Consider the following 27,891-nt stretch of genomic DNA (forward strand, 5'->3'; position numbering starts at 1 on the left):
TTCCAACTTTAGACCTTCCGATATAATACCTCGGACCCAGACACTATTTGTGATGTTAGTCCATGCGGAAGAGAAGGCTGACAATCTCCCTCCCACAGGGATCGCTAGTCATTGGTCTGGTTTCTTACGTTCTTTTGAGGAACGGCGGAACATGTAACCCGTACCTCTCCTGCGTCTATCCTCCCATCTAAAATTCTCTCTAGAGGGTGAGGATGCGCGCTTTCTTCCACGACCAAATCTCCTCCTGATGAATGGACGCCGGTAAGAAGCTGATGACAAATTAGGGAATTTCTTCTTATCATCCCCAGCCTTTTCGAGCAGCTCATCCAAGGTTGGTCCAAAGAGATATTCCCCTTTACATGGGATAGCGCATAACTTGGATCTTGACTGAATATCCCCCGACCAACACTTCAACCATAAGGCTCTACGAGCCGCGTTGGAGAGTCCTGCTGCTCTGGCCGCCATTCTGACCGAGTCCACCGACGCGTCTGACAGGAAAGCCGCAGCATCCTGAATCACTGGAAGCGCACTTAGAATAGAACTTCTGGAAGCGCCTTCCTTAAGCTGGGATTCCAATTGTTCCAGCCAGACCATTAGGGATCTGGCTGTACAAGTCGCAGCCACTGCTGGCCTCAGGGATCCGGCTGCCATCTCCCACGTACCTTTAAGGAAGATCTCCGCCTTCCTGTCAAGAGGGTCTTTAAGGGACCCCATGTCCTCAAAAGGTAATGCTGCTTTCTTAGATGCCTTTGCCACTGCAGCATCTAATTTAGGGGCCTTGTCCCAGGTATCCACAGCCGCATCCTCAAAGGGATACCTGCGTTTTAAAGCTGGTGGCAAAGAACCTTTCTTCTCCGGTTTTTTCCATTCCCGGAGAATCAGGTCTTGAATCTTATCATTCACCGGGAAGGATCTGCGTTTCTTGTGTTCCAAGCCGCTGAACATTAGCTCCTGACGGGAAAGCTGAGTCTTAGGCTCTTCCAGGCCCATCGTATTTCTGACCGACTTAACTAGTTTATCCACCCGGTCCAGAGGCAGACAGAATCGGCCAGATTCCTCTTCTGATGACGAGGAAGAGAGAATTGAGCCATAAGAACCTTCGTCCTTATCTTCCTCCGAAGAATCTGAGATCACCGAAGCCCTCTGTTTTGAACTTCCCGCCTGGGACAGAGACCGCAGGGATTCCTTAACTTCCATACAGATCATCTCCTTTAGACTAGCCGTAGAAGCAGATTCTTCCGCTACCTAGGGGAGGACAATAAGGGAGATCCATCTATCTAGCCTGATGTCACTCAACCCCTCCACTCCTGTAGACCTCACCGTCTGTTGTATACAGGAGGCGCACAATTTTTTAGGGTAAGAATCTGGTAAAGGGACTTCACACAGGGCACACTCCTTATGTTTCGACTTTGCACTTCTCTTCCCCTAGAATGACAAAGTATAAGGGGCCCGCGTCACTGAGTGAACATTCACGTAGATCACTTACCAGTGTACGCCAAAGAAAAAGGTACCGGAACACGAGGGGGCTCCTTGCCAGTCGAAGCTCTAGATCCTTGCCTGGACGAGCTTTTACGGCTGGACTGGTCACTTCTGATCTCCTTCCCTACGGCTTCCTGCCGCACTTTATCCAGAAGCTGAGGCTGCTGCTCACCATCATCTGCCATGATGAAGCTGTGGCCAAAAGCAGGGTTCTATCGCCAACACCTGCTTATATCCCCCTGTATTCCGGTCAGCAGGCCATCTGGCGTGCTCCCCATTGGCCCGATGATCAGGCTGCAGCTGGAGGTCAGCGGTGGTAATACAGAAAAAACCGGCGTCCGGACCATGGGCGCCGCCATTTTGGAATGACCGCGCATGCGCAGTCAACCCGTGAACCGGAAGCACCTACCGGCTCCACCCCCGGCGCCCCAGCGTTCCGGAAACGCTCAGTGAGCGATGCAGGACGCCGGGAATGGCCAGCAGTGCTCTGGACGGCGCTCCACTTCCGACGCCGCAACCACACCACCGCACCCCACCGCCGCCGCCCGACCCAGGGGGGGGGAAAGAACTCTTACCAACGCCGGCTTCTGGAGACAAGGAATCCTCCGGACCCTGCTCCCTGCTGCCAACGCCACTGACGTGCAATCCAGCCTGGACCACCGTGGCGTCTCCAGGACTTTCCGCACCGGTCGAGGTAGGAGACCCCCCCGCTACCAGATTCGACCGGCCGGCCTGGGCTCCTTACGAGATGAAATCTGTAGGATCCTGTCCCTCCAGGAACAGGAAACCAACTGATGCATAGGGAGAGGTACCGCCCTTTTGTATCTGTAGGTTTCCTGTTCCTGAAGGGCGGATCCCCTCTCTCGTAGTGCTGTCATGGGAATCCGAATAAAAGCTTCTTTTCCTGCCGCTAAAACAGATTGACAAAACGCTGTGTGAACAAGCCCCAGCACCAATGCCAGCCGCACAGCCCTGAATAAACACATGAGAGTGCAGTGCTGTGAATAGGTGGGGGTCTCGGCAGCGGACCCCTCTAGTCTTTGGTTAGGACTCTCTGTAGTAACTGCAGTGCACAGGAAATCATGGCGCAGCAGCACAGTGAACAGCAGCTACAGCTCCATGGTCGGGCTATGTGCACTCAGTAGGAGAGACGAGCAGCCCTACCGGGGTCTTGCACCTGCTCGGGGTCCACGCAGCGCACGGACCGGCACAAGCTGCAGCGTTAGATCATACCTTACCTGTTGTGCTTCAATACCAGCTTGACTTTCCCATAGCTGACAGTGCAGAGCTGCAGGTGAGAAACACAAGATTTCTATTAACTAGTGGGTCACTGCCATTTCTACCAAGTCCTTTCTTGTCTCGGAGACCCCGATAAAATGAAGGCACCAGTCACTAGAAACTCCTCCTGACTCCTTACACAAGTGCCGAGCTCAAAACAAAACCCATGCGACACTAACACTGCAGCCGTGTCACTGGCACGTAACCGCAGCGCATTTCAGCCTCTGGATGTACAGAAGAATGTATGGTCTAAAGCTACAGAACCTCATTATTATTGGGGTTTCATCTTTATAGAGCACAAGTAGCCTGGACAAATGCTCTTAATTATAGGGGTCCTCCAGTTTTCAGGGTGGTCTCCGAATGGTCCTTCTATAAGTCTGTGCTTACAGAGAATGAACAGTCGTCCACTGATCTCAGTGACCTCGCTAAGGGCAGAGCGTTCTATGGACCAGTATGGGGGAAGCATTTAACACGAGACCAGACCCCCGTCCCGAGCGCTCACCTTGATGAACTGCACGATTCCCTCGGGCACGCCGGTTTTGCTCAGCTTCTGTAGATACTCGATGATGTCTGAGGTCTGCAGCCCAACACTGACGGCAGCGTACAGGGAGTAGGCCGTGAGCTTGTACTCGTGGACGTGCACCGGACGGCAGACGGGCTCCGAGATGGCGACAAGGAAGTCCTGGGCGTATTTATAGACCGGAGAGAAGGCTTCCAAGAAGATGTGTCCGTCTGGGGCCTGGAGGAAACACAGGTCACTGCTGATCACCTGAACTTCCCTCAAAAATGCCCACATTTACAATCCTAAATTCTACAAATCATAATATCACTTAAAGGGAGTGTCACCACCAAAATCCCAAACTATCCATACAGTCCCACAAGGGTCTTAGCCCCTAAAAATCCATCGCCACGGTATAGGAGGTAACAGTTATGAGGGCTCCTCAGTGCCCCCTCAGTCAGCATGCCAGGCAGCGCTCCACAGCACTGGCTCACTACAGAGCCCAGCATTTTTTTATATTAAAGTGGGTGAAATACATGTCTCTTCATTTGTAAATTATTCGGTAGGGGCGCTCCACGGTAATTTAGATTTCCTTTTTCACCCGGTGGTGCCCTTATACCCCAGGTCACAGTAGGTGAGGACCTGGAAAAGAGTCAATTGTCTCATTCATTCCAATTTGTAATAGTTATGAGAAGTGGCCGCTAATTAGCAGGGAATACGCAGGCGGGGGAGGGGGCACACGTCCATTTTATTGCTGGACCCAGACACCTACCACCCAGAGAGGACGGGACGTGTGGTCGCCCTTCAGGGGCATTTCCGATCTGTAATCTTTGGCGTTGTACTCGTCCAGTTTGGTGCTCGCCTCGTCCACTTGCTTTCCAGCCGCGGAGGGCACAGCCTCCTGGTCATATGTGGGCGCCGCGTCATCTTCCTCTTCCTCCTCTTCATCATAGTGACGTTTCTTGGATTTTTTCTTGTCTGTAAGGAGGAAAAACACCGAGGGTTAATATACCCTGCATCGCTGTGAGAAACACTAGACAAAGCTGCATATCCGGCCCCCAGGGCCGACGCCGTGCGGACATTAGGACTGGACAGACCCAGGTGACCGCACTGGCCAGAAAATCCCAGATGGCAGCTGGTTCATAGGGGGCAGCTCCAGGAAAGACGTTCATTCCTGACCTGGGGCAGATATCAGCAAAGACTCGGCGGACCTCCGCAGTGAGGAGCCAGTCAGACATGGGGCAGATATCAGCACAGGCTCAGACACCACAGTGAGGAGTCACAGCCAGACATGGGGCAGATAACAGCAAAGACTCGGCGGACCTCCGCAGTGAGGAGCCAGTCGGACATGGGGCAGATATCAGCACAGGCTCAGACTCCGCAGTGAGGAGTCACAGCCAGACATGGGGCAGATAACAGCAAAGACTCGGCGGACCTCCGCAGTGAGGAGCCAGTCAGACATGGGGCAGATATCAGCACAGGCTCAGACACCACAGTGAGGAGCCAGTCGGACATGGGGCAGATATCAGCAAAGACTCGGCGGACCTCCGCAGTGAGGAGCCAGTCAGACATGGGGCAGATATCAGCACAGGCTCAGACTCCGCAGTGAGGAGCCAGTCGGACATGGGGCAGATAACAGCACAAGCTCGGACCCTGCAGTGAGGAGCCAGTCAGACATGGGGCAGATATCAGCACTGGCTCAGACCCCACACAGTGAGGAGCCAGTCGGACATGGGGCAGATATCAGCACAGGCTCGGACCCCGCAGTGAGGAGCCAGTCGGACATGGGGCAGATATCAGCACAGGCTCGGACCCCGCAGTGAGGAGCCACAGCCAGACATGGGGCAGATAACAGCACAGGCTCAGACCCCGCAGTGAGAAGCCACAGCCAGACATGGGGCAGATAACAGCACAGGCTCAGACCCCGCAGTGAGGAGCCAGTCAGACATGGGGCAGATATCAGCACAGGCTCAGACTCCGCAGTGAGGAGCCACAGCCAGACATGGGGCAGATATCAGCACAGGCTGAGACCCCCACAGTGAGGAACCACAGCCGGACATGGGGCAGATATCAGCACAGGCTCGGACCCCACAGTGAGGAGTCACAGCCAGACATGGGGCAGATAACAGCACAAGCTCGGACCCTGCAGTGAGGAGCCAGTCAGACATGGGGCAGATATCAGCACTGGCTCAGACCCCGCAGTGAGGAGCCAGTCAGACATGGGGCAGATATCAGCACAGGCTCAGACCCCGCAGTGAGGAGCCAGTCAGACATGGGGCAGATATCAGCACAGGCTCAGACCCCACAGTGAGGAACCACAGCCGGACATGGGGCAGATATCAGCACAGGCTCAGACCCCGCAGTGAGGAGCCACAGCCGGACATGGGGCAGATATCAGCACAGGCTCAGACCCCCACAGTGAGGAACCACAGCCGGACATGGGGCAGATATCAGCACAGGCTCAGACCCCGCAGTGGAGGAGCCACAGCCGGACATGGGGCAGATAACAGCACAGGCTCGGACCCCCACAGTGAGGAGCCAGTCAGACATGGGGCAGATATCAGCACAGGCTCAGACCCCCACAGTGAGGAGCCAGTCAGACATGGGGCAGATATCAGCACAGGCTCAGACCCCCACAGTGAGGAGCCAGTCAGACATGGGGCAGATATCAGCACAGGCTCAGAGCCCGCAGTGAGGAGCCACAGCCGGACATGGGGCGGATATCAGCACAGGCTCGGACCCCGCAGTGAGGAACCACAGCCGGACATGGGGCAGATATCAGCACAGGCTCGGACCCCGCAGTGGAGGAGCCACAGCCGGACATGGGGCAGATATCAGCACAGGCTCAGACTCCCACAGTGAGGAGCCAGTCAGACATGGGGCAGATATCAGCACAGGCTCAGACCCCGCAGTGAGGAGCCACAGCCAGACATGGGGCGGATATCAGCACAGGCTCGGACCCCCGCAGTGAGGAGCCACAGCCAGACATGGGGCAGATATCAGCACAGGCTCAGACCCCGCAGTGAGGAGCCACAGCCAGACATGGGGCAGATATCAGCACAGGCTCAGACCCCGCAGTGAGGAACCACAGCCAGACATGGGGCAGATATCAGCACAGGCTCAGACCCCCACAGTGAGGAGCCAGTCAGACATGGGGCAGATATCAGCACAGGCTCAGACCCCGCAGTGAGGAGCCACAGCCGGACATGGGGCAGATATCAGCACAGGCTCGGACCCCCGCAGTGAGGAACCACAGCCGGACATGGGGCAGATATCAGCACAGGCTCGGACCCCCGCAGTGAGGAACCACAGCCGGACATGGGGCAGATATCAGCACAGGCTCGGACCCCCGCAGTGAGGAACCACAGCCGGACATGGGGCAGATATCAGCACAGGCTCGGACCCCGCAGTGGAGGAGCCACAGCCGGACATGGGGCAGATATCAGCACAGGCTCAGACCCCCACAGTGAGGAGCCAGTCAGACATGGGGCAGATATCAGCACAGGCTCAGACCCCGCAGTGAGGAACCACAGCCGGACATGGGGCAGATATCAGCACAGGCTCGGACCCCCGCAGTGAGGAACCACAGCCGGACATGGGGCAGATATCAGCACAGGCTCGGACCCCCGCAGTGAGGAACCACAGCCGGACATGGGGCAGATATCAGCACAGGCTCGGACCCCCGCAGTGAGGAGCCACAGCCAGACATGGGGCAGATATCAGCACAGGCTCGGACCCCCGCAGTGAGGAGCCACAGCCAGACATGGGGCAGATATCAGCACAGGCTCGGACCCCGCAGTGAGGAGCCACAGCCAGACATGGGGCAGATATCAGCACAGGCTCGGACCCCGCAGTGAGGAGCCACAGCCAGACATGGGGCAGATATCAGCTCAGGCTCAGACCCCGCAGTGAGGAGCCACAGCCGGACATGGGGCAGATATCAGCACAGGCTCGGACCCCCGCAGTGAGGAGCCAGTCAGACATGGGGCAGATATCAGCACAGGCTCAGACCCCGCAGTGAGGAGCCACAGCCGGACATGGGGCAGATATCAGCACAGGCTCAGACCCCCGCAGTGAGGAGCCACAGCCGGACATGGGGCAGATATCAGCACAGGCTCAGACCCCGCAGTGAGGAGCCACAGCCAGACATGGGGCAGATATCAGCACAGGCTCGGACCCCGCAGTGAGGAGCCACAGCCAGACATGGGGCAGATATCAGCACAGGCTCGGACCCCCACAGTGAGGAGCCACAGCCAGACATGGGGCAGATATCAGCACAGGCTCAGACCCCCACAGTGAGGAGCCACAGCCAGACATGGGGCAGATATCAGCACAGGCTCGGACCCCCGCAGTGAGGAGCCAGTCAGACATGGGGCAGATATCAGCACAGGCTCGGACCCCCCACAGTGAGGAGCCACAGCCAGACATGGGGCAGATATCAGCACAGGCTCAGACCCCCGCAGTGAGGAGCCAGTCAGACATGGGGCAGATATCAGCACAGGCTCAGACCCCCGCAGTGAGGAACCACAGCCGGACATGGGGCAGATATCAGCACAGGCTCGGACCCCCGCAGTGAGGAGCCAGTCAGACATGGGGCAGATATCAGCACAGGCTCGGACCCCCACAGTGAGGAGCCACAGCCAGACATGGGGCAGATATCAGCACAGGCTCGGACCCCCGCAGTGAGGAGCCAGTCAGACATGGGGCAGATATCAGCACAGGCTCAGACCCCCGCAGTGAGGAACCACAGCCGGACATGGGGCAGATATCAGCACAGGCTCGGACCCCCGCAGTGAGGAGCCAGTCAGACATGGGGCAGATATCAGCACAGGCTCGGACCCCGCAGTGAGGAACCACAGCCAGACATGGGGCAGATAACAGCACAGGCTACGACTCACAGCAGACAGGACAGAGAAGGACCACAAGTCTCAACAAGCCACACCGTGGTAGCACTATAACTCCCAGCATTCCTTATCCCCAAGTTTCTACAGTGTGATTAGCCAACAACTCCTCATCTAACTACAGAGTAATGGGAGAACTACAACTCCCAGCATCTCTTATATGACACAACTGCGGCACTACAGCCCCCAGCAGGCAGACTCCCCTCCCCCAGCTGCGGTCGCACGGCTGACAGGCGCTGTAGTCCCGGAGGCCTCCCGCAGTCTCCTACCTCGGTCTCTATCCTTCTTCCCCATTCCGCGGCCGCAGGTGATGACAGGAAACCAGGACCAGCAGGAGCTGCAGAGCCCCGCCCCCTGCAGAGGACTGGCCAATAACATCGCACAGCAGAAAACGACAACCGGAAACGCCTTCAACTTCCGGCAAATCGTCCAATCAGCATCAGGGGGCGTGGCTTGTCGAGCTTGCGCTTGGAAGGTGTCCGTGTTGTTACAATGTTGCTGTCAGAGGAGACTGAACTGCGCATGCTCCTCATCACTTGGCTGAGTGACGTCACACAGGGTCTTACGAATGAATTATCGCTAATCCGTCACATTTCGCCTCTTTCACACTTCCATCTTTTGTCTCACGTCGAAATCCGTCGATTTTTGAAAATGCTAGACCCTGCAAAAAATTTTTTGGAGGATCCTGCATTTTCCCATAGACTTGTATTAGCGATGGATGGCGATCCGTTTCATCCGTCGTGCACTGGATCCGTCCTGGAGAGAAACCGTTCAGAGGAACTTTATCTGCACGTCGCTCAGCGACGGATCCTGCGCTGTCTGTCGGCTATAGGCTACTTTCACACTTGTGTCGTCCGCTGTACGTCGTGCAGTAAATGACGTGTCGACGTGCGTTAAAAATTGTGAAAACCGTGTGTGATGCATCCTGTGTAATGACAGATGCGTCGTTTGTGCTGTTGCCACAATTTCAATGGAGACATTGGCGGGAATCATGTGTCCGGGGACGAGAGAGAGCGATTCCCGGATTTCAAAATCCTTCCGGGCATGCTCAGAGGGGAAAAACGCGATACGTCGCTGGATTCCTGTGTGTGACGGTCAGCGACGGATCCTACGTCCATAGACTTCCATTATAGCCTACAAGAGGCAGCGCAGGATCCGTCGCTGAGCGATTTTCCGACGTGCAGAAAAAACATTCCTCTGAACGTTTTCTCCACACAATGGGCCGCTATTTTCCGACAGGTCCAGTGCACGACGGATGGCCATCCGTCGCTAATACAAGTCTATGGGAAAATGCAGGATCCTGCATTCTCAAAAATCGACATTGTGACGGAAGCTGAAAACCGCAAGTGTGAAAGTAGCCTATAATGGAAGCCTATGGGCGCGGGATCCGTCGCTGACCGTCACACACAGGAATCCAGCGACGGATCCCGTTTTTTTTCCTCTGAGCATGCCCGGGGAAAAAAAAAATCTCAATCTCTCTCGCTTTCTCCTAGATTCATGCAACTCATCCGTCATAACACTGGATGAGTTGCACACGTTTTCAACTATTTTTGCAACATCCGTCGATACATCTGTTCACTGCACTCTGACGCAGGACGACCGACGGAAGTGTGAAAGAAGCCTAATCAATTCCTATGGGCGTCCAGGCTACAGCGCGGTGGAAACAGTCCTCCCTGTGTGGCTGATATCAGCTGTGTGTATATCAGTGACCAGGCTCTGGGGGCTGGTGCCTGGAGATTATAGGCCCCTAGCCCTATGGAAGGATAAGGCTGGTTTCACATTTGGGTCTATGAACGCAGCGTTTCATCCGCATGTGTCCAGTGTACATATCTTTAACATGGTGTACGCAGGGACATGCGTTTGCATGCGTTCGTCTGCATTTGCATACGCATGCATCGTTTCCCGGTTTGCATTGGGGCGCAGCCAACGCAGCATGTAGCATTTTTTGAGGAGTCAAATATGCACAGGCGGATGAGTGCTTTAAAAAACGCATTAATGTCTATGTGAATGCATGCGTAATTCAGCCTGTGCCTGTCCAGGAAAACTGATTTAGACACGCCCATTGACACGCCCTCCTGGAAATATCAAACGCATGCGCATAAAAAGCACAAACGCTGCATTTTTTTGCAGTCATGCGCAAGCTGGTGCGGATAAACGCTGCGTTAGCGTGCGGATAAACGCTGCGTTAGCATGCGGTTTTGCATGCGTTTACTGTTGCAGATGATGCGCTGCGCACATAGACGCTAATGCGAAACTAGCCTAAGTTCACACTGGGCGCCTTTGCTGGATTTTTATGCTAATGTTCAGCTGCATTTTACAAGACCATCAAAGCCTATGAGATTTCAGAAATGTCATGCACAGTTTTTTGTCTTCAGTATTTTGTGCTTTGCTTTTTTTTTTTTTTTTTACATCAAACGTCACTTTCTGCATTTTTCACCCATTGACTTGAATGGGTGGTGAACAAAACACAAGTATCAGGTTTTGCTGTGTTTTTTGTGCCCAAACCTGATTTCTATTGGAATAGAATTTTTTTCCCAACACTAAATTTTATCAGTATGCACAAGAGACAAATCTACCATGTCAAAACGCACAAATTCACTGCAAGGAAACATGTTTTTTTTCTGCAGCTTCTTTCCTGCCAAGAGATCAGGTTGTGAACTTACTCGAATGGTTACCAGTGCGATGTGTAATGGCCGCTCTCTGCTATCCTGATCACTGACACATCTGCAGGTTGCGCTCAGCTCTCAGGGTGCCAATAGTGTAATACAGCAGAGCCGAGAGAGAAGCAAAACGTGTTTGCAACAAGACAAATTTCATTTCTCCTGTTCTGTGCCGGTTCTGGTCTTACACTGGGAACACCTCCTTCCTGTAAAATAAGCGCTGGAGGCAGAGTTCTCTCCAGGCCCCATTCCCCCAGAGCCTGGAAGTGCTCATTTATATAAAGCGACAAAATATGATTTCTCGGCAGCAGCACAGCTGATATGAGACACGCAGGGTTAACTGTTCGCACTATACACCCATATTACTAGTCTAGATAGGTCAAATTTGGTGCCAGATTCCCTTTAAGGTACTGTGCACACCACCTTACGGTATGGTAATGTTACAGCCATCGCTCCAGGCCTGACTTCAGCTAACAGCCTCACAGATATTAAACAGAATGCCCCAACCTGAAGCAGCGCCACCCTGGTGGCTGTGAGGAGTAGTGCATGAAGAAGGGCAGGATTTCTCTAACAGTGCAGTATTTAGAGCTGGAAGAGGCATCCAGACTATGAAAGCCTACAGCGAGCTATACCTATTCCTCCTGCAGGGCAAAGCATGGTGGTGCAGTCTGAGCACTTGAGGAATCCAAAGCAAAATTCCCTTTAATTAATTTCAGTGGAAAGGAGCCTGGACTGTACATAAAATCTCCTCCCCGTCTTTGATGCTCTACCCCTAATCCTTCCCTCGGTGTTTGAATAACTGTTTATTCAGTGATCTGCCTGCGAGGGGCCGGGGGAAATTGCAGCAGAAACTCAGAGGTGGGGCAGGAAGGCACAGAGAGAAGACTGAGTGCACAGTCCTGCTCCTCTGCATCAAAATCTTAATTAAAACATTTCAAATGGTGATTAAAGAACAAAACAAATTGTATCCATGTAATCTGGATTACAGCCGTGTCTTTACTTTACAAAATCTTGATCACAGGTTCTTTAAAGGGAATCCGTCACCATTTTTGACCTATCTAAATAATTAATATGTGTATACAGGCTATGAACGGCTGAAGACAGCCCTCCCTGTGCGGCTCTTATCAGCTGAGTTGCTGCTGAGATTATCTTTTATCACTTTATATAAATGACCTCTTCCAGACTCCGGGGCGGGGGGTGTCTGGGGATAACTCTGCCTCCAGAGCTGGTTTTAAATGTAAGGCGGCATGACCAGTGTGATGGCCGCTCTCACTGCAGAACTCTGGGTGCTTAGAACTGACTTCTGCAGCTTCGGCTCTCAGCAGACGGTGCCAATAGTGTTACAATACAGCAGAGCTGAGAGCGAAACAAAGATGTATTTGAAAGAAGACTAACTTCATTTCTCCTGTGTTGGTGCCTTGTTTCACACTGGGAACACCTCCTTATAAAACAAGCTCTGGGGGCAGAGTTCTGTCCAAGCACTGTCCGCCAGAGCCTGGAAGAGGTTATATAAAGTCATAACAATAAATAATGAAATTATCTTTTAATCAGTAGAAGTATTTTATGAGTCCAGCTAGAAATATATTCCTAAAATGCACATTTTAATATCAGCGCATTACAGTGATTTCAACATGGATTTTAATGGTAATTACCCCAGCCTCATCAGGACCAAAAACTATTTAATGCTGTAAGTTGAATTTGTACAGATCAGCTTTAAGCATTTTTCAAACACTGGAGAGGTGGCACGGTACGGTGGTCAGAGATTACTATGCACAACCATCAGCATATAACTGTAGTATATACATCTGCATGTTGGACTCAAGACTGCACTGTACAGAGCTGCTGATTGGTGGGGTCCGGATCTGCCACCATCTATGGGGCGAGGGTGAAATCTACGGACTCAAGTCTGAGGGCTAAATAGTTTTCAACCAGGACAGTGCCAAGATGCGATCGTCCCGGCTGAAAACCACTGGTGAATGAGCTGCAGAGCGCGTCACAGTGGTTACCAGTGAAGACATCGCTGGATCGGTGTCACACACGCCGATCCAGCGATGTCAGCGGGAGATCCAGCGACGAAATAAAGTTCTGGACTTTCCCCAGCGACCAACGATCTCCCAGCAGGGGCCTGATCGTTGGTCGCTGTCACGCATAACGATTTCGTTAACGATATCGTTGCTACGTCACAAAAAGCAACGATATCGTTATGTGTGACGGTACCTTTACTAGTTTCACACCATCCTGTAAAACCTGAGAGCAGCATTATTAGATGAAACCGATCCCATGGCCGCACTAAAAATCGCAATGTTACCACCACCGTGTGAGACGTGTATGTCCGATAGGCCATACGTCAGACGGCCGATAGGTAGGAGCATTAGAAAGGGAACCGACGCTCACCCAGTGTGTGGGGGTAAATTTTACTCCAAAAAACCCGACACCTTGCGCATGTATATAGTGTAAGCCCATTATGGCTACCTCATAATCTACAATGAAGATAGCCAAACTCATACATGGCCACCGTCACACCTAATCTACTCCTTTCTTAAGTGCCAGATAGGGTCAGGAGACCCCCATTATACTTATAGGGGTCCTAGACATGCCAACATGATTCACCGTTCGTACACTGTGTTCCAAATTATTATGCAGATGACATTTTTCTCGGATTTTCCTAAATGGTCAGTGCAAATGACAGTCAGTCTAATAAAAGTCATCACCCGTTATACATCGAATTTTATTGAAGAAACCTCCCAATGATAACAGTATAATCTCCAAATAAATAAACCCCCACAATGCACTGCTCCAAATTATTAGGCACAGTAGAATTTCTATACATTTGATGTTTTAAAGAACTGAAAAGTCTCATTTGTGGAATTTGCAGCATTAGGAGGTCACATCCATTGAACAAAAAAGCGTTTTAACTCCAAAACCTCCTAACAGCCAAGTTACATGTAACATAGGAGCCTTCTTTGCTGTCACCTTCACAATTCTCGCCTCCATTGAACTTGTGGGTTTTCGGAGAGTTTCTGCTTGTATTTCTTCCCCCCCAGAGCTGCTGTTTTGATGTGATCGGCCTCCCACCGTCATAGATCTTGTGCTGGATGATCCTCCAAAGGTTCTCTATAGCAGGGGTCCCCAACTCCAGTCCTCAAGGCCCACCAACATGTCATGTTTTCAGGATTTCCTTAGTCTTGCCCAGGTAATAATTGCATCACCTGTGCAATGCAAAGGAAATCCTGAAAACATGACCTGTTGGTGGGCCTTGAGGCTGGAGTTGGGGACCCCTGCTCTATAGGGTTGAGGTCAGGGGAAGATGGCTGCCGCACCATGAGTTTATCTACTTTTATGCCCAGAGCAGCCAATGACTCGGAGGTTTCTTTGCAGCATGAGATGGGGCATTGTCAGCATGAAGATGATTTTGCTCCTGGTTTCTGCTTTTAGACCATGGAAGAAAGTTGTCAGAAACTCTATATTACTTTGCAGAGGTCATGTTCACACCTTCAGGAACCTTAAAGCGTCCTACCAGCTGTTTCACCGTGATTCTGGCCCAAAACATGACTCCTCCACCTCCTTGCTGACGTCGCAGCCTTTTTGGGACAGTGACCTCCACCAACCATCCACTACTCCATCCATCTGGACCATCCAGGGTTGCTCGACACTCATCAGTAAACAAGACTGTTTGGAAATTAGTCTTCATGTGTGTCTGGGCCCACTGCAACCATTTCTGCTTGTGAACAGTGTTTAAGGGTGGCCGAATAGTAGGTTTATGCACCACAGCAAGCCTTTGCAGGATCCTACACCTTGAGGTTCAGGGGAATCCAGAGGTACCAGCAGCTTCAAATATCTGTTTGCTGCTTTGTAATGGTATTTTGGCAGCTGCTCTCTTAATCCAATGAATTTGTCTGGCAGAAACCTTCCTCATTATGCCTTTATCTGCATGAACTCTGTCTGTGCCGTTTCAGTCACAAATCTCTTCACAGTATGATGACCACTCTTAAGTTTTCGTGGAATATCTAATGTTTTCATACCTTGTCCAAGGCATTGCACTATTTAATGCTTTTCAGCAGTAGAGAGATCCTTTTTAGTTCCTATATTACTTGAAACCTGTGTCCTGCTTAATAATGTGGATCATCATTTTTAAGTAGTTTTCCTTTAGTTAGAATCACCTGGAAAACTAATTATCACATGTGTTTAAGATTGATTTCAGTGATCCATTGAGCCCTGAGACACAATACCATCCACGAGTTTATTTGAGAAACAAAACAAATAAATCTTTATGACACTTAAATCCAATATGCATAATAATTTGGAACACAGTGTAGTTACTCACCCGTGCTTCAGAGCTGCGCTCTCAATTTAGTATTGGAAATACACGTGAGCAGACACCAAATAACTATGTCTGTGTCTGGATGGTTGGGGGCCACACAGCTGCATCACAGGACATATGTTTGCCCCCCAAGGGCCCCAAGTCAGTTATGCAAGTGTGAGGGTCTGCACAACCCTATGGGATGTTATCCTTATGTGTCCCAGATGATCAGAATCCCACCATTATCACCGCTGTCCACACATTGAAGAGGGTAAAACCGAATTTATTTAATGCTATAAACACAATTGGACAGGAGGTGCCTGCATGTCAGATTTCTAATTCTTAAGATATCGATTCAGGCAAGCCATTTAATCAAGTGCAACCATTCCATCGGGAGTATAAAAGAAAAAAAAAAAGTCATAAAAAAATTCATCAAAACATAAACTAGTGTTGGATCCAGCCTCAAACACGCGATACAATATGTATTCAAGTCCATTGTGTTTCTTTACTATGACGGGTCACTTAGAACGTGTTGCTGGCACGGCGGCGAGCAGAGAACCTGTCTGATGAGGACCTCTCTGCCCTGCCACACGGGGCGCTATTCACCCCAGAGTCTACAGGGGAGGACAGAGTGGTCGCTCAGGACAGAAGGGGTCTCATTAATTCCGGCGGCCGCCCCTGTGCCAGCAATGCCATAATAAGCTTCAGTACATAATAAAAAGGTACAGTATAAGAACACCCAGAAGCGATTAAGTAGCTCGGTATATTAAAATCTCCATGTTTGACAAGCACAGACAGTAGTACATCGCACGGACGCGTTCACACACACTCACACACATCTGCAGCTGCTCGCAGTTTTACAATCAATGTATCAATTAAAACAAAATCTTAAAAAAATGTGCAAAAAACATTTACAGACTAATAAAAAAAATGCTGTACAGTAAGATATATTTATATAGCTATATATACTATGTATAGTGCCCGACCGCAGGCGCAGCCATAACTGTATAACGGCGGACTGGACGCCGTGTGGATGTCTGACATTATCGGGACGGGTGCGCCGGGGTCCTCTAGGTAAAGCTTAGTCATTCGTTATGAAACGTTCTGCAGCTGTCTAATGGCCACTGATTGCTGTCAATGAATGGACACACTGGGGCAGATTTTGTTTTACTATGTTTGGTTCACTCAACCGTATTAGATACTTTGCATCACATCCATGATGTGTTTTATACTCGCTCAATAGAAGAGGCATCAGAAACAGGGGCAAGGCCTGAAACCGCGATACATCGAGCAAAAAAGTGGTGAACATTACCGGACACAAGAGACGACAAGAAGGTGATGTGAACTCACAACAGACAATATAACAATGTGCCAAATGTATCAACCAGAACGAGACGAAGATCAATATGGCCTCCCTTCCACGTGCAGCCCCCGCAGCTGCCGTAAAGCTACACCCCACCCACAGGCGGCTGCGGCAATTATTTGTAACGAGTATCTCTCAGTCTCTACACGGAGGGGCCCGTGTCTGCCGTGCCGCTTCTATAGAAATGTGGTGACTGCGGGGTCGGAGGTGAACGTTACGCCGAATGTAATTCTGCAAGATGGAAACTGATGAAATACAACTCGCATGAGGGAAGACACTGACTAAACACCGGCCGAAAGACTGGTACAACTCCACTCATAGGTTAAAGAGAGTGTCCTACGATTTAGAAGGGGTCCGTCACCCCAAAAAATGCAAATACAGCAACTTAAACATTTCTATAGAGAACCTAGCCCTCATAAAAAAAATCATACCAGGAATATACTGCTTAGTCTTGTAGTTGCAGTTAAATACATTTATCATCCATCCATATGTAATTTCGGACAAACTAGAGCCCCCTTGTTGTGGTCCATGGCTCGGTGCGCCCTCGTTATGATCCATCGCTTGGAGCCTCCTTGTTATGGTTCATGGCTTGGAGCCCCCTTGTTGTAGTCCATGGCTTGGAGCCTCCTTGTTATGGTTCATGGCTCAGAGCCTCCTTGTTGTGGTCCATGGCTTGGAGCCTCCTTGTTATGGTTCATGGCTCAGAGCCTCCTTGTTGTGGTCCATGGCTTGAAACACCCTTGTTGTAGTCCATCGCTCAGAGCCTCCTTGTTGTAGTGCAACAAGGAGGCTCCGAGCCATGCACTACAACAAGGAGGCTCTGAGCCATGGACTACAACAAGGAGGCCCGAGCCATGGACCACAACAAGGAGGCCCGAGCCATTAGTCCATGGCTTGGAGCCTCCTTGTTGTGGTCCATCGCTCAGAGCCTCCTTGTTGTAGTGCATGGCTCGGAGCCTCCTTGTTGTAGTCCATGGCTCAGAGCCTCCTTTGTTGTAGTCCATGGCTTGGAGCCTCCTTGTTGTAGTCCATGGCTCAGAGCCTCCTTTGTTGTAGTCCATGGCTCAGAGCCTCCTTTGTTGTAGTCCATGGCTTGGAGCCGCCTGGTTGTAGTCCATGGCTTGGAGCCTCCTGGTTGTAGTCCATGGCTTGGAGCCTCCTTGTTGTAGTCCATCGCTTGGAGCCTCCTTGTTGTAGTCCTTGGCTCAGAGCCTCCTTGTTGTGGTCAATGTCTCGGTGCACCATGACGCCCTGTGATTTGCATTTCCAGCAGTGACCCTGATGCTGATGGACAGGGTTCACCTTCTCACAGCAGGTGCTTCCGAAACTCAAATCACTCTTCTTTTGTGTGTGCACCGACGCTGGAGGAGCCCAGCGGTGCAGTCACTGTCAAGGGCAGGCAGTCACACTCCATGTGGATACGCTCTGATCGCCAGCTCATCTCTGAAGACGACGCTCGCCACACTTCTGGGTGTAGTGAGGGTGAAATCCACAGACTGGCAGGAGGCAGAGATCACAGCGTGCTCGCACCTGCACCGACAATGTCAGCACGCCGCTGGGCTCCTCCAGTGTCAGTGCGCATGCAATCAGAGTCTAGGGAGCGCTTGATGTGAGAATTTATCTGCAACTACAAGTCTATAGAAAATTTTTAAGTATCAAAATATGCATTTTGGGGGGGTGGAAGACTGTAAATAGGATATTCATTGAACAGGGAGTAAATAAGCAATAATCCCCACATACATACAGATCCGACATTACTACATACTATAGCAGCATAGTGGAGGACTCGCACGCTCAGCCATCCTCACCTCCACCAGGTCTCTGCACAGTGACAGATCGTCTTCTGCCTGCTTGTCAGGGAAGGAGCAGAGCCTCTGAGGTAAATCCGAGAAGACTCCATCTGCAGGCTGGTAACATGGGAGCAATCAGCTGCCAGAGGGAGAAGGAGACATCCTGTTCACACTACTGTCATAGATTAGTAGCAGTACCAAAAATGATTAAAAAAAAATGTATGCTAGAAACTCTAATGTGTGCATTAGACTCTGTGTGAACCTTATTAGCATTCTCCAATTAGTCAGGGCTCCATATTCTTACCCATAGGGGGCAGTACTGTAATAGCGCACAGGTGAAAGCTCGAGGACAACCACTACATACAGTGAGTACGAGGCTCTCACCATGAAATGCAAAGCTTCCATCGATTGTGAAGAGTTGCACCGAGCCCCGGACCCCCCAATATCCAGTGTCCCTCTACGGTTTGTCTTAGTCTGAACTATATAAACTTTTTCATCAGTTTAGGTTCCTGTCCAGCTACTACCACTCCGCTCAGGCACTAATGGTGGGAACAGCAGATTGTAGAGGGGCCATTACCGTGGCCCCTAATTTCCTGCATGTACAATGGTTATCGTAGTTTATCAGCCGTCATCTCCCAGAATCAGCGCCGACCTCCCTCGATCATTGTGTGCAATCTCCAGTTTAGTATGGCGGTCACTGCACGGCGACCGATGAGAAAACGCACACATCTCCTGCATTGTACGGGGGAGTCCACGGCGTGCCCCAGGGAGGGGAAGCATAGCCTTAACCCATGTGATCTGGACATACCGTGTAATGCCTACAGAGCAGGCACTGGGAAACACGACCCTGTATAACAATTAAGAATGTGAAACACCCACTAAAGACCACCTGAAGCGACTGGGACCACCCTCACTGTATGCCCTCCATTATCTGAGGACCTATGGATCACACGCCGCCCGAGTCCCGGCCGTAGTAAGACCCGACAGCTGTAGTGCGGGGAGTACCTGAGGGGCCGGTGGTGCTTATTAAGATATGGCTGCAAGTAATTCCTGTAATATCACATCCACTGGGAAATCAAGGCTTCTCAGGAGACCAGAGCTCCACAGAAGGGGAGAGGCAGGGAAGAAAGTAATCCTGGTCCATACATCACACATCTTTGGCATTTAAGGGTTAAAAAACAAAACGGCATATATAGTAAAATCTAAGAATTTGGTCAGGACCGACCGTACCGTAATTCTGCATCTGCTCCGAGAAAAAACATAAGAAAGGATAATGGAAAAGTTCAGCAACTTTCCTCATCTCTGCTTGCTGTCAGAAAATGGGAAAATTCTAGAGTCGAGCAAAATGATTTGCAGGAGTCTGGTCCAGCGGACACATCGGCAATCCATTGCCGCCAAACTACAGCCTTGCAAACCTCCTGCCGGCCAACGCTCCTGGCTCCACTACGCATTAGTAGAGCTGGTGTGACGGGGACAAAGTCGTATCAGGACCACTATCAGAACGTCGGCTATAGGAGCAGGTTCACAGGGTTATAGTGTGCCAGCTACACATGACCGATGTCTGGTATTACAAAACTTTCTGTTCATACTTGCACCTTTACTTTCCACAGCTGCGGGTTTGGTGCGGTTGCATCCCATATTAGCAGAAGCATAAATCTCGGTGCCGTGCAGCTGAAACGCGTCGGCCTGGGGTTCATAGCTTTATGCTAAAAAGCATAGGCTGCACCAGATGCAGGTGTAAGCAACCCACAGACAAATGGTGTCTGCACATGTCTAATGAGACTGTCTCCATTCCCTGACAGCAAGCACAGAACGTGTAAATGGTAAGGACGTGAAACAGAATATTATACAAATACAGAAGTTATCACACCATGATTAAACTTCATTTACGCAATACCCCCTTTTAATTGACAGCAGTGATCCTGCCCTGGAAACGGACTGCAATAGTCAACCGCTAAGCATCCATGCACCCCGAGCGCGGCAGGAGTGTACAGAGCGGAGCAGACATTTGGCACTTTCTGCATACACGCAGCCCAAGAGTCGCACACATACGCTCACACACATGCACTTAACACAACCCCCGACAAGGTTACAAAACACAACCACACAGACGTGAGATAAAGGCACTGCGCACGACCAGGACGGTCAGTAATGGCTTTTGAGACAAACCCGCAGCCTGCACCCACATGAAGCAGCCGCAGTAATGAACGGTGAACGTGATACAGACACCCGCGCTGATGTGCCACCGTGACCAACAGAATTTCTAAGGGGCGATTAAAGAAAAAAATAAATTGCAGTTATAGGGCAAGAGAAAAAATTGCACCCCGGAATTATGGCTTCTGAAGATCTCAAAACTGGCAAAGACTTATCAGTGCTGCTGATAACAGCAGGAGAGCTTATAAGGAGGATGAGGCTGCAATATACGAGACAGGAGAGAGCCGCTGCGCCGAGCGGGAGCTGCGCAGACTGGCCGCTGCGCCGAGCGGGAGCTGCGCAGACTGGCCGCTGCGCCGAGCGGGAGCTGCGCAGACTGGCCGCTGCGCCGAGCGGGAGCTGCGCAGACTGGCCGCTGCGCCGAGCGGGAGCTGCGCAGACTGGCCGCTGCGCCGAGCGGGAGCTGCGCAGCCTGGCCGCTGCGCCGAGCGGGAGCTGCGCAGCCTGGCCGCTGCGCCGAGCGGGAGCTGCGCAGCCTGGCCGCTGCGCCGAGCGGGAGCTGCGAAGCCTGGCCGCTGCGCCGAGCGGGAGCTGCGAAGCCTGGCCGCTGCGCCGAGCGGGAGCTGCGAAGCCTGGCCGCTGCGCCGAGCGGGAGCTGCGCAGTCTGGCCGTGGCGCCGAGCGGGAGCTGCGCAGTCTGGCCGCTGCGCCGAGCGGGAGCTGCGCAGTCTGGCCGCTGCGCCGAGCGGGAGCTGCGCAGTCTGGCCGCTGCGCCGAGCGGGAGCTGCGCAGTCTGGCCGCTGCGCCGAGCGGGAGCTGCGCAGTCTGGCCGCTGCGCCGAGCGGGAGCTGCGCAGTCTGGCCGCTGCGCCGAGAGGGAGCTGCGCAGTCTGGCCGCTGCGCCGAGCGGGAGCTGCGCAGTCTGGACGCTGCACCGAGCGGGAGCTGCGCAGTCTGGACTCTGCACCGAGCGGGAGCTGCAGAGTTTGGGCACTGTATGGGATACACAGAGGAACAGTATGCCTCTTTTTACCAAGGGATGCCCAAACTGAACATACCCTTGAAAAGCCACTTCCAGCCACATCCTCCGAAAAACCATATGCAATGTAGATGACCTGTGCAGGTTCGGATGGTAATCAGGCCAGCACAGGCATCACGGCTCTAATTCCCATCTACACCAGTTGTCGGGGCACGTTGGCGTCTGTTTCCCAACATGTGGAGAGCTGCAGATGGCAGACCAGTGATAAAGGGATGGATTATAGGCACTTGAGTGGAGCGGTGCCGCATTTCCCTAGCGCCATTGTGCAGGACAAAAACATGAAAATGATGCAGAGCTAACACACTGAAGTAGTGCCTTTCCTTCTCAGGAGCTGAACCTTCCCCCTTTCCTTGTAATAATAGCCATCAGCCACGTGCCATTACAGGGACATGCGTGACTCTCGCTGCCACCCTCCTTCAGCACATGCGACAGCAGTGACATCCACAGATTAATAATTCATTAAATAGAAGACAAAACAAGTTTCAAAAAATGAAGCCCCTTAATGTGTGGCCATGGGGCCATCTACCTGCCTGAGAAGAATACGGACTCCTGTGGCAGCCCGTCCCACGACCCATGGGGCATCTAGGATTGATTGGCAGCGTGTCGGGGTTGCTCAAAAGCACAACTAAAACACGTGATGAAAGACACACGGCAGCCATGACGGCGTCCTCAGGACAGAGACGGAGCCCACGATCCGGCAAACAGTTATTCAAGTTTCATTCAGACTTGTACCCACCGCTCCCAACACCTCTAAATTCTAGCTTAAATGGAAACCATCAGCAAGAATTGTCCAAACACCTAATAACTGTTGGGCAGTGATCCCACTTACTTCAGAGATGCCCCAAATTGATAATCAAGCACTAGAAAGAAGCAAGTCTCAAGTACCAAGGGTAAACGCCGCACTTCTTGGCACTCATGCCTTAAGTGATTACAGATCACCCTTGCTGATGGGTTCCTACATGTATGACAAACCAAACAGACAACATAAAACACAAACATTGAAAAGCAGCCGTGATCCCCAGCAGTGCCGACCCATGGGGCACATTATAAAGCTGCCACATGTCGGACGTCCGACGTCCTTCACACACATTTTACTTCTCCTTTGTACCAAAAGGTTTCAGTCTCTGCCGGACGGGGGAAGGAAAACCTTATAAAGTGCTTCCACTGGAGTAACGTCGCTGTACCGTGTCAGGGGAAAAAAACAAAAAAAAAAAACAATTTCCGAGTGGGGAAATCAACATCCATCACTAGACCATAAACATCCAGCCTCGGAGGAATCGAGAGGAGTAACAGGACCTCTCTTGTCGTTCTGCGGAGGCTTCTAAAGTGCCATCAGCTTTGGAAGGAAGGAAAAGGAAGAGCTGAACGGAGCCGCTAGTGACACTGGGAGAACGTGTGCCTAAGGAGGTCCTCAGACGATGGCCGGAGCTTAGCCTCCACAAAAATCCTTTTCAAGAAGTCCCGTGTGTGGTCCGAAACATTTGCTGGCAACTGTGGATTGGTGGTTTGAGTGGCGATTTTAAAAATGGCAGCCATGGCCTCAAACTCTGCCCACGGGGGCTTCTCCGTCAGCATTTCCACGACGGTACAACCGACACTCCTGAGAGAGAAAAATAATGAAAAATAAAAGAACTGCGGTATTATAATACAACACATGACTTCAAAGTGACTGCACCAGCAGAATAGTGAGTGCAGCTCTGGAGTATAATACAGGATGTAAGTCAGGATCAGTAATATAATGTATGTACACAGTGACTGCACCAGCAGAATAGTGAGTGCAGCTCTGGAGTATAATACAGGAGGTAACTCAGGATCAGTAATGTAATGTATGTACACAGTGACTGCACCAGCAGAATAGTGAGTGCAGCTCTGGAGTATAATACAGGAGGTAACTCAGGATCAGTAATGTAATGTATGTACACAGTGACTGCACCAGCAGAATAGTGAGTGCAGCTCTGGAGTATAATACAGGATGTAACTCAGGATCAGTAATGTAATGTATGTACACAGTGACTGCACCAGCAGAATAGTGACTGCAGCTCTGGAGTATAATACAGGAGGTAACTCAGGATCAGTAATGTAATGTATGTACACAGTGACTGCACCAGCAGAATAGTGAGCGCAGCTCTGGAGTATAATACAGGATGTAACTCAGGATCAGTAATGTAATGTATGTACACAGTGACTGCACCAGCAGAATAGTGAGTGCAGCTCTGGAGTATAATACAGGATGTAACCCAGGATCAGTAATGTAATGTATGTACACAGTGACTGCACCAGCAGAATAGTGAGTGCAGCTCTGGAGTATATAATACAGGATGTAACTCAGGATCAGTAATGTATGTACACAGTGACTGCACCAGCAGAATAGTGAGTGCAGCGCTGGGGTATAATACAGGATGTAACTCAGGATCAGTAATGTAATGTATGTACACAGTGACTGCACCAGCAGAATAGTGAGTGCAGCTCTGGAGTATAATACAGGATGTAACCCAGGATCAGTAATGTAATGTATGTACACAGTGACTGCACCAGCAGAATAGTGAGTGCAGCTCTGGAGTATATAATACAGGATGTAACTCAGGATCAGCAATGTATGTACACAGTGACTGCACCAGCAGAATAGTGAGTGCAGCTCTGGAGTATATAATACAGGATGTAACTCAGGATCAGTAATGTAATGTATGTACACAGTGACTGCACCAGCAGAATAGTGAGAGCCGCTCTGGAGTATAATACAGGAGGTAACTCAGGATTAGTAATGTAATGTATGTACACAGTGATTGCACCAGCAGAATAGTGAGTGCAGCTCTGGAGTATAATACAGGATATAACTCAGGATCAGTAACGTAATGTATGTACACAGTGACTGCACCAGCAGAATAGTGAGTGCAGCTCTGGGGTATAATACAGGATGTAACTCAGGATCAGTAATGTAATGTATATACACAGTGACTGCACCAGCAGAATAGTGAGTGCAGCTCTGGGGTATAATACAGGATGTAACTTAGGATCAGTAATGTAATGTATGTACCCAGTGACTGCACCAGCAGAATAGTGAGTGCAGCTCTGGAGTATAATACTGGATGTAACTCAGGATCAGTAATGTAATGTATGTACACAGTGACTAAACCAGCAGAATAGAGTGCAGCTCAGGTCAGAATATTAATTTTTCACTCACCAAATGTCTGCTTTTCTGCCATATCCTTCTCCACTGATGACTTCCGGGCTCATCCAGTAAGGGGTGCCGGTGACAGACTTCATCCCAGTACCAGAGAGGCAGATGGTCTGAAGGCGTTTGCTGGCACCAAAGTCGCCCAGTTTGACATTGCCTGAAGAGTCTCTCAGTATATTGGCTCCTGAGGGATGAACACAAGCCCATATTATCACAGGAGTTCCTCAGGATCCCACAACTTTATGAAATAAAAAAATTAAAATATACAGCTAAAAACAAAATGCAGCATGATCTGATGGTCATCACCGGTGATCTGATGGTGATCAGACACACGATCCCTTCAGCTTCTGTCACCACCAGGATGTTGCCGCTCTCACAGATTATATCGCTGGTAATGGCCCCGTATTGGTGATCACAGCTGCTTGGCAGATCAATGCTCAGATCCATATGTAATTGTGGCTACTCACAGAGCACAGAACCTACCTTTAATATCTCTATGTACAATCATATTACTGTGCAAATAGTGGACTCCCTCCAGGATCTGGCGGGTGTATTTCCGGGTCACAAACTCAGTAAGCGCTCCGTACGCTTTAAGTTGGTCCTTTATTGATCCCTAAGAAGAAGACGACATCCAGTTTTAGATTCTCTGATAGGTTCTCTTGTGGCCCGACATTCACCGACACTCACCCCTGGCATGTACTCCATGAATATAGAGAGCGTCTTCTCCAGGGAATCTCTCAAGCAGCCGTAATACTGAACGATGCGCTCGTGAAGGAGGTTTTTCAGCAGCTGAATTTCACACTCCAGCGCATTCACTTCCTGGGAGATGTAGAAAAAAACTATAAGGAATACATTGTGGATCTACTCTACAGACATTTTATGTGCAGGTATTCTTCCCGTGGTCTTGTCTATTCTGCTTTTAATAGCCTGAGAGCGGCCATGGCGCATGCTGAAGGAGGCTTATAACCGGGCATAAGGAGAGCGTCCTGCTTCGTGCCCTGAGCCCCAACCTCCAGTACAATACGCTGTGGAACCACATTACATCCTGCAGTGATGGCCGCGGTACTGAATACGGGGGCTAGGAGATCGCAGGACACGGCCATCCTGCAGCACAGACAGTGGACGCTCTCTACTGCTATTAACAGGCCGGCATTGTGAATCAATCAAAAAAAAAAAGAAAAACTTTTGTAGGATTGATAGACACTCGGATTTAAGGTTTATTGTTTTTATCTGCAGTTTGTTTTATAAAATCATTAAATATCAAAAGTCTGAGACGAATTTGTCCCCAATCAGCCAATCAAATATTGTGTATTCTGATCCTGCAGTCATGCGGTGTCCACCCCCATCGGCCCTCATGACTGCATGAGAACTGCCGTAGCCAATAACCACAGAGACATCATTCTGCATTGGAGCTGCAGACACAAAATACGGAACTTTACAAATATATCTACATGCAGAGATATCGACTGACTTTAAAATTGTAGATCGATTCAAGCAATAAAAATGATTGCAAAAATGACTATGCCCTATAAATACACAAAGGCTAAGAGTTTTGTCAGCCCTCTGAAGTCCTAGCAGAAGTGAGCGTTTGTGCGGACCGCATGCGTGGGTCGTCCACTGGTTACCTTACTGGTCTCTGGGCTGTCGGGATCAAACTGGACTTGTTTCACAGCCAGTTCTCTTCCAGTATCGGCATCGTAGCACAGGTACACCCTGCCGAAAGCCCCTTGTCCTAAGAGTTTCCCAAGCCTCCAGTTAGACGGGGCACGTGGCGCTAAAACAACACACAAATCAATTAATTCCCGACTGTGATAAAGAAGACGACGTGCTATGCTCATCCTGACCGGTTAATATGCAAGAAGTGGCTTTACTGCTGTTACAAAACTACAACTCCCAACATCCAGTTGCCATTTCTGATAGCTGGAGAGCCACCGGCACTTACATCGGCTAGGGGGACTGATGTCCATCACTGTGAGGGTGGGGTTGTCTATGTCACTCCCTCTCCTCCGCAGTCGGCTGTCCTCGTACTCCGGGGTGAAGACGCTGCTACCGCTGCTGGTGCTCAGGGAGTGATCCGTGGGGCTGAAGCTGACAGGAGAGCGGAAGCTGTTCCCTTGGGTTCTTCGGGCTCTTGGAAAAGTTTTGCGACCTAGAATTAAGCAGAAAATTTGCTGATACCAAGTTTGTGTCTCTAAACTCTCAGGGGCTTTTCTACACGTTTGTGTCATTTAACCACAACTGCTGTGCTAAGGATTTCTGGTGACAGCAGCCGTTTTATCAGTCTGTGAAGTCTCAGCTTAAAGAGGACAAGTCACTTGGCTAAAAGAAAATATGCGTGAAATATTTTGCCGATTCTGCTGCGCTATTTCAGAGAAATTCACATTTGTTGCTTTGGAGCGCAGTATGTGAAATCTCTGCTTTTAGTGCAACTGGGTGTGTCCACAGTGTTCTCTGGGGGTGTTGTGCTCCTTCAACCCTTCTTCCAAGAAGCAGCCAATCTCAGTCCGGCAGCTGACCTAGCACACCCGGAGGCTGCCGACCTGTGATTGACAGTATGTGGGAGGAAAGACAAAGTGCAGAAGTGCAGCCCTCCAGAGAAAATTCTAAAAAAAGGCAAAGATGGCCTGCAAGCAGAGATTTCACATACTGTGCTCCAAGGCAACAAATGAGAATATTTCTGCAATGGAGTGACACAGAGTAAAAAGAAAAAGAGCGGCAGAATAAGGGGAGCTCAGGTATTTTACAAGGTATTTCACTCAATTTTTGGGGAAGCAAGTGACTTGTCAGGCATTACACACTGGGGTTATTTCCACTCACCATCGCTGTAATCCTGATGTAGGTATGAGATGTGGTATCTCCGGGGGTATGTGCCACCTTTTCCAAATTTCTCAAACACTGGAATGTCGTATTCTGAAATATGCCACAGAACAGATTAACGATGGAAACAAATTATGGACAGGAGAAGTTTTAGAATGAGAGAATACCAGGACGTGCGCAGTATCCACAGTGGGATGTGAAGGTACTTATATAAAAAAGTCGCCTTAGCATGCCAAATATTCCCATTTTTATACATTTGCCCCCATTCAAAATCCTTCAGAAAATCATTAACGTCATAGGAAAAATGATTCCGTTTATGCTACAACAGGACGTCCTACGGCGAGACGAGCGAAGAAAATGTAATACATTCATTCATACATGAGAAGTCCTGCGCACCTGAGACAGCGCTCACAAAAAGCTAAAAACGCCATTCACGTC

The 27,891-nt window shown here is 50.4% G+C and overlaps 2 protein-coding genes across 3 annotated transcripts in view; both read right to left on the reverse strand.

Annotated features, from left to right (window-relative positions):
• Positions 1–8,501, reverse strand: part of ERCC3 (ERCC excision repair 3, TFIIH core complex helicase subunit) — a 29,353-nt gene extending 20,852 nt beyond the window's left edge. The window contains exons 1-4 of the mRNA XM_069732677.1: positions 8,427–8,501; positions 4,029–4,234; positions 3,260–3,496; positions 2,718–2,767 (exon numbers count right to left, since the gene is read on the reverse strand). Coding sequence (XP_069588778.1) covers positions 2,718–2,767; positions 3,260–3,496; positions 4,029–4,234; positions 8,427–8,451 — 518 coding nt within the window. The 5' untranslated portion in view covers positions 8,452–8,501. The remainder of the gene's footprint in view (positions 1–2,717; positions 2,768–3,259; positions 3,497–4,028; positions 4,235–8,426) is intronic.
• Positions 8,502–15,384: 6,883 nt separating this feature from the next.
• The window catches only part of MAP3K2 (mitogen-activated protein kinase kinase kinase 2), a 39,845-nt gene continuing 27,338 nt past the window's right edge, over positions 15,385–27,891 (reverse strand). Inside the window, exons 11-18 of one of the 2 annotated variants that reach the window (XR_011314608.1) lie at positions 27,454–27,546; positions 26,579–26,785; positions 26,262–26,410; positions 25,324–25,455; positions 25,120–25,249; positions 24,643–24,820; positions 17,609–23,061; positions 15,385–17,494 (exon numbers count right to left, since the gene is read on the reverse strand). Coding sequence is in view for 1 of the 2 variants with exons in the window: in XM_069732678.1 (XP_069588779.1) it covers positions 22,836–23,061; positions 24,643–24,820; positions 25,120–25,249; positions 25,324–25,455; positions 26,262–26,410; positions 26,579–26,785; positions 27,454–27,546 (1,115 nt within the window). In the remaining variant the exon portion in view is untranslated. Of the gene's footprint in view, positions 23,062–24,642; positions 24,821–25,119; positions 25,250–25,323; positions 25,456–26,261; positions 26,411–26,578; positions 26,786–27,453; positions 27,547–27,891 lie in introns of both variants that reach the window. The other variant, XM_069732678.1, reaches the window with a different exon arrangement.

This window comes from Ranitomeya imitator, chromosome 7 (genome assembly GCF_032444005.1).
Source record: "Ranitomeya imitator isolate aRanImi1 chromosome 7, aRanImi1.pri, whole genome shotgun sequence".
Classification (NCBI taxonomy): Eukaryota; Metazoa; Chordata; class Amphibia; order Anura; family Dendrobatidae; genus Ranitomeya; species Ranitomeya imitator.